We start from the raw sequence: 7088 nt of genomic DNA on the forward strand, positions 1-7088 counted from the left end.
TTTATTCCATGTACCACGGACTCGGAGGAAGGTCTTATCCGCACCAAATGATGGTCTGCTCGTTCTGTTTTGGTTTTTTGCGCAGCGATGCAACGAATGGTGGCGCTCTGAATTTAGTCGCCTCATACGCAGTACCTAGACGATTTTCATGTAGTTTACACAACACCGAACCTAGGAAACTTACTAACCGTCTGTTTTCACTTGGCTGTGGCTTGGAATTAAACGTTTAGGATATGTCCTGAGAAATTCAAGCCACAGCCAAGTGCTTCGGATATGAGTTGAGGTTGAATGCGTAGTACGTGTAGTTATGTAAACTGCCTTGTCGAATATCTTGGTAGTGCTCTCAGTTATTGACATCATGGTTTTGGTCGGAATATCTGATCTGGATGAAGAAACAGCTGGGAAATATCCGGTAAGACGGGCATAACAGGCGTAGTGTTATTAAGTAAAAAGCCCGCCGGCGCCTAACCCCGCTGCCGTCATGACTGAGGCACTGACTCTCACTCCCGCTCCATCCTTAGCCCCACATCCGTCATGTCCGTATACGCAATTTGCGTACACGGACTGAGCGATAAGATACTATATGTACCAATGGACTCTTCCAAAACTTGGGCAGCAGTTTAGATATGTCTTGACATGGAACAACCGTCGAGACGATGAGGGGTCAAGTGATATAATGTTCAACGACCTTATTTTAAAGATGGCGACTGTGAGAGTGAGCCCGTGAGATTGAATGGGTGAAGGCAAAAAGACTGGAAAATACCAGAACAACGTGAGTGAAATCATTCAATAAATGGCGCTAAGCAAGCGGAGAGGCTAAGGATCATCTCTGTGTGCAAAAAAAAATTGCGCCTACGATTATAAGAGGATGCGCCGACACACAAATTGCGTATACGGATGTGTGGCTAAGGATGGAGCGGGAGTGAGAGTCCGTGCCACACTAGTGGGGCTAGCCAGCGCCTACCCCGTCGGACCCCAGTTTTGGAGGTAGCCGACGCCCACAACATACATGTACATACATGTTTCCTGGTCGTGATGTGATCATCAATCCACGATGGTTAAAGAATCGATAAAGGGGGCGCATATGACATGTATGACGTCACGGTGGAGGGCATTTCCTTTTTTCTCTAGGACAGGCTGGAGTAAACCTTTCGTCATGTTTGTGCATTCATTGACATTGTCATTAAAAATAACAAAATATGTCCTCAGGCAGGGCACTCCACGGAGGCCCTCTATTGGCGATATGATGCAGCCGTGATATCTATGGCGGTCTGAAGTTTGCTCGAGCATATGACTTCATGTTATTAGCATTAGGGCCCTAACTAATATAATACTGCGTGTATAGAGCAAGGATGCTAACACTTGTTGATCGTGACATCTTGATTTGTAATTTTTCATATCATCATGAGTATCCTTAAGAACTTGAATTATTCGAGCAACTTTGAATTACATGTACGCAGTAAGAATTTGTATGCCGGTATTACAAATGGCAGTTATGGCAATGGACTGACTACCATGGCAGCCTGATAATATAAGGAATTCATATCAAATAGGCCCATAGATGAAATAGGCCCATAGATGAAGTAGGCCAATAGATTGAATATGCCTATACATGTAGATGAAATAGGCCTACTGTATGGATGAAATAGGCCTATCGATGAAATAGGCCTATGGATGAAAAAGACCCATAGATGAAATACATGTAGGCCTATAGATGAAATAGCCCTATAGATGAAATAGGCCTATGGATGAAATAGACCCATAGATGAAATAGGCCTATAGATGAAATAGGCCTATTGATGAAATAGACCCATAGATGAAATAGGCCTATAGATGAAATAGGCCTATAGATGAAATAGACCCATACATGTAGATGAAATAGACCCATAGATGAAATAGGCCCATAGATGAAATAGGCCTATTGATGAAATAGGCCTATGGATGAAATAGACCCATAGATGAAATAGGCCTATTGATGAAATAGACCCATAGATGAAATAGGCCTATAGATGAAATAGACCCATAGATGAAATAGACCCATAGATGAAATAGGCCCATAGATGAAAAAGGCCTATAGATGAAATAGGCCTATGGATGAAATAGACCCATAGATGAAATAGGCCTATAGATGAAATAGGCCTATTGATGAAATAGACCCATAGATGAAATAGGCCTGTAGATGAAATAGGCCTATAGATGAAATAGACCCATAGATGAAATAGACCCATAGATGAAATAGGCCAATAGATTGAATATGCCTATACATGTAGATGAAATAGGCCTACTGTATGGATGAAATAGGCCTATCGATGAAATAGGCCTATGGATGAAAAAGACCCATAGATGAAATAGACCCATAGATGAAATAGGCCTATAGATGAAATAGACCCATAGATGAAATAGGCCCATAGATGAAATAGGCCTGTAGATGAATTAGGCCTATACATGTAGATGAAATAGGTCTATAGATGACTAAGGCCAAACAAAAAATCTGTTGTGTTTCCTATTACACTGAAAAATGAATTAGGGTGGTTAGTTCGGTAAAAAAAATTTTCACGCAAAGTTTTTTAGCCCCAAAAACTGTGTCAGATAGTGGTCTGTATTTTTTTTTTGGGGGGGAGGAGGGTGATATATTTGGAACAGGTACTAAATCAGTATCAGATAAATACATTTACTGTACATGTGCACGTCAACATTACATATCAGCACTGTGATTGAGTAGTAAAGCAGCTGGTACATGTAATTGAAATACAAACACAAAAGAGCCGTCCGTCTCATGCAAAAAAACCTAAAACAATACGATGTAGAGGACGATGTACACAAAATTAGGCTCGGGGCAAAGCACCATCAATTTTGATATTTTATTGATTCGTCAAATAAAAAGATGTAGGTTCTGCGTGATTTTCTAGGTTGGGTCAGGTAACTGGAGACACAGCTGTTTGTGTGTTTGGCCTAAGTAATTGTTTTGGCATTGCAGTCAAAATGTGTTTGCCCATGGATGACTGTGAGACATATTTGGATGTCCGACATGCGTGCATGTGATGCAGTACACATTGCTCCAAAGTACTCAACATTTTGTTCAAAATTGTCATCAGCACTATACAGTGATGCGTCTGTCACCGAAATCCATTGATATCTTTTTCTTTTCTTTTTTTTTTTCAATCAGGGAATTTACCAGTATGGACAGTGTCAGTCCAGGGCATTCATCAAAGGAATCTTTGCTTTCTTTGCAGGTAAAGTTTCCACTAATGTACATGTAGTTCTTTCTCGGTCAAATTGTATTGCTTTTTGATGTTATTCTGTAAATGAAGGGTCCAAAGTGCAAAGTGGAGGCAGATATTTTGGATGTTTAGTACGTGTAAGTTGCTGTCCTCAATTTCTTGTTCTTTGGTGTTCCATTGTCATGTAAATACAAGCCACCAACGGAGCCATTCTTGGAAGTGTTTCCAGTGAGTCATGTTTAGGTTCGCAAGTTGAAAAGAAAAGAATATACACAGAGCAGTGTCTTCCCTGAATTGAATGGCCTCGCAACAACAGTGCAGTTCCCAGCTTGTCCAAAAAAGCACAGGCAATTTCCAATGTTCCGAGTGTCCATGCAGGGAATTTTTCTTCAACTCATTTGTGGTTCATCTTGATACTCCTCCTTAAACATGTTAAATGTATGAAAACTGAAGTCTTATGGAGTTAAGTGTATGGAAAAGTTCACTTTTTAAACCTAAACAATTGTCCCCGCTTTTCAGGATACGTGAGTTTGCTGATGAAGTGGCGTAAGTCACAAGCGCACTGCTGAGTTTATGTTTCTCTGTTCAAATGTATAACCCAAAATGTGTTTTTTTTATAGTATTCAGGAGAAGATAAGCTCTTACTTGCTCTGATTTCAAGGGCTAATAGGTTTTTTGCCATAACGTCATTCTGTGACCACCAGAGTAAACCAGTGTAAATGTTCATTTCTATAATTGTATATTTAATGTAGATTTTTGTCATTTGATTAATCTTTCAATTATATTTCCATTGATTACCATACACAGGTGGTGTAGCTGGACTGACGGCAAGTCATGTCATCAAGCGCCGATATCCCACTATCCCAGCTGTGTACAATGTGGTCTTTGTTGCAGGTTTGTAGCATGTAATGCCAAAGCTGTTGAAATAGGTGGATCGTGATCCAGCTGAAGCTGACAAAACGAAACAAAACCGAGTGGTGGTCATCAAAACCACGAGCACTGTCGGGCTCAACCTACAGATGGGATAAGCATATTTAACAAAATACTGGCAAAGTTTCAATACAGGCGATTCACAATAAGGTGCCTCCAAGAGTTTGTAACCCGTTGGCCAGTTACATTGCGCAAAATCTGTCGACCCTTTCACGCATTGTGATTGGCCAACGCGTTGCAAACTCTTGGAGGCACACTTTTGTGAAACGGCCGGAGTACAGTTCCTTTAAGTTTAAGCAGTGGTGTCAGCCAACTGTAATTTTGCCAGTGCCTCACACTCAACCTGTTCAGATTGCATCCACATGCACAACAGCAATATATATATATATATACATTGTGTTTCCACGTGCAGGAGGTGCAATCATTACATCATACGCTGTTGCATCGATTGCCAGTAAGCAGTGCCAGAGAATGTGGGTTCACACAGCCCAGCACAATGTTCCAGCAGATGCTAAACCAGGAAGTGTTTACGTACAAACCACTGTTCCAACTCCAGAACCAGTTAAGGATAGTTTCAAGACAACAAAATATGGCGATCAAATGGGATGAAACTGTGAACCAAATTTTGAAGTCTCTTCCGGAGGTCTTAAACATCCTATATTTAAAAAAGAATATTTTTAAATGCAATATATATTTCTTGTATTAACAGGAATCAGTACAGTGTAATGGAGAAGACATTGGAACTTGTTTTAAAGCTGTATTCGCGGTGGAAAACCAGGAAATAGCAACGTCTTTGTCAGCTGCATTTTGGCTAATGACATCTTTGATGTCAAAAGGGTTCGCAGCTAGGTGCCGATTTATGGACCGTTGAAAACAGCAGCAAAATATCACATGGAAGAGTATGCCAGTGACATACTTAGCAGAAAACGAATATTGGCGCTAGTGGTACTTTCCTCGCGTTTCACCTGTCGCCCTGGATGGAATCCCACTCAGACTAGGTTTGTACATGTTACATGTCGTCCCCGTTTGAATCTGCTGTCTTCGTGACATCATCACGTTGTGTTCCCATTACGACCTTTGAAACCTAGAATTTCTCTCTGGACTTCCAAGTTTTGGCAGACTTCAGAGCAACACTTCGTCTGCATTTCCAAGATTCCTAGAAGGAATGAAGGCTTGTCATGATTCCTTCTAGGAATCATGACAAGCCATAAGTAAAATATTCTATTAAATCTGGACGATAGTGAATTAAAAACAACATAACAAAACTGTGATTGCTCAGCTTTTTAAAAGACAAAGTTTATTCCTAATGGAGAATTGTTGCATTGAAGCATGAAAAAGATACTGTAAAAACAGAACAAACTTCAGTGTCCAGTATATTAACACAGTGTTGTTATCGTAATTGATCTGATTATTTTGATGGAGATGACGTTGGCAGGGTTAACATTTCGCATGAAGCACCACGAATCCGCATTAGTACATGTACCAATGCATGAGCGGATATCCGTGTGTCGTGTACATGGGTGGGCGTACATGTGTTCTTTTGACAAATTATGGAAGAAAATTCTGCGCTGAACCTAAAAAGTACACCACTTCCTCCTCGGTGAGCTCCGTTGGTCTTCCAAAACACATTTTTTGGTCAAAGTTTTGCGCAAGTACACATGAATTTACCCCACCAATATTACCTTGACTCTGATAAAATACCAAGACGATATCTGCAGACTGCAAGGTACGTGTAAGTACATGTACATTATATGTAGTACAGTACAGACACTTTCCTAGTTCATCTGATTTAAATACGCCTGTGTGTGAATTACAATTCTGTGTAAATTTTCTTTCAAAAAATTCTGAAGGCAAGGAAAAATTACGAGGCAAAATATAAGCACTGATTGAAAACGATAGGCTTGGGGAAGTTGAAGGGTTGACAAGGAAAAACTGCGATTAAACGCAAACAGTTAGAAGTGTTGACTTTCTTTTTGTGTTTCCTGTCTACGTATATTTACATGTATATAGGCCACTATGTGCGTGGTGACCAACTTTCAACGTGCTTTTTTTGTGTAAAACCTGTGTTACGTTCTGCCACGATTTTGCAGTGCTGAGAAATGATGGCTTCATAACACCATTTAGCCAAATCCCTGGACAAACGGACAATTTTGGAACAATAACTCTCACTGTATTTGAAGGCCTACATGTATGTATTTGCAAGCATCTTCCACAACATCTGGTCTTCGTATTTTTTTTCGTTTGTGTTGTCTTCCATGTTTGTTGTATCCATGTACGTGTTACTGTACTTTCTTTAATGTGATGTACATTCATTAAATGTGTTCATTGTCATCAACGTGCATTCAAATTCATTCAAGCTTTTCAATCTTGGTCATACAGGGGTGTCTTCATTACAACTGTTGCTTTCGTTTTCGTTCAGGGAGTGCGCGTTTCAGTCATCCTGTTTTACTTTCACCAGTTGCAGGCCTAGGTTCAATTTTAGCGACTTTTGACTTTTTGGTGCAGACAATCTATTTGGACTTCAAGTGCTCACTGGCTTGTTTGAAAAGGCGCTGTGCATCTGTCTCTCGCCATAAATGCCTTTAAATGTCAACAAATACGGCGTCCACCCAGAGCAGTGTTTTATCATAAATATCATTTACCAAAAATAAAGTCAATGGTAAGTACCGTACTCGGACTACTAATGTGCTGGGTACTATGCCGTAACGTGCCTGTATTGTTTGTAAACCACACTCGGAACACGTTGCAACGGGGTTGATACCCACAATTGGTCAGGTGATTTAGCGGATGCAATCGGTTCGTTGAAATCCCTTTTTATAATGACGCAGATTTGTGTAAGGCCAGCTCAAGTTGAACTCGATTGAAACTAGCGCACTGCATATTTTTTGTGTTCTTTGTTTTTGTCTTTAAATCTTCCCATTTGAATTGAAAGGCTAA

At 40.3% G+C, this 7088-nt stretch overlaps 1 protein-coding gene across 2 annotated transcripts; it reads left to right on the forward strand.

Annotated features, from left to right (window-relative positions):
• Positions 1 to 168: 168 nt before the first annotated feature.
• LOC147797368 (transmembrane protein 141-like) lies at positions 169 to 6490 on the forward strand. Of its 2 annotated transcripts, none has more exons than XM_087142995.1 (4): positions 169 to 412; positions 3167 to 3233; positions 4029 to 4115; positions 4564 to 6490. In XM_087142995.1, exons 1-4 carry the CDS (start codon positions 359 to 361, stop codon positions 4758 to 4760), a joined length of 405 nt encoding a protein of 134 aa, XP_086999121.1. In that variant the 5' UTR covers positions 169 to 358; the 3' UTR covers positions 4761 to 6490. The 2 variants fall into 2 exon arrangements, with proteins under 2 accessions (XP_086999121.1, XP_086999122.1); XM_087142996.1 differs by lacking the exon at positions 169 to 412 and adding an exon at positions 448 to 772.
• The last annotated feature ends 598 nt before the right edge of the window (positions 6491 to 7088 follow it).

This window comes from Acanthaster planci, linkage group LG11, assembly GCF_054643075.1.
Source record: "Acanthaster planci isolate LZ-2023a linkage group LG11, COTS_SCS, whole genome shotgun sequence".
Taxonomy (NCBI): Eukaryota; Metazoa; Echinodermata; class Asteroidea; order Valvatida; family Acanthasteridae; genus Acanthaster; species Acanthaster planci.

Excerpts from the sequence above, each read along its gene's own strand:
- LOC147797368 (XM_087142995.1), top strand. The coding sequence starts at position 359 with ATGGTTTTGGTCGGAATATCTGATCTGGATGAAGAAACAGCTGGGAAA. Across the intron at positions 3,234-4,028 it reads AATCTTTGCTTTCTTTGCAG|GTGGTGTAGCTGGACTGACG; the intron begins GTAAAGTTTCCA and ends TACCATACACAG. Across the intron at positions 4,116-4,563 it reads CAATGTGGTCTTTGTTGCAG|GAGGTGCAATCATTACATCA; the intron begins GTTTGTAGCATG and ends TTCCACGTGCAG.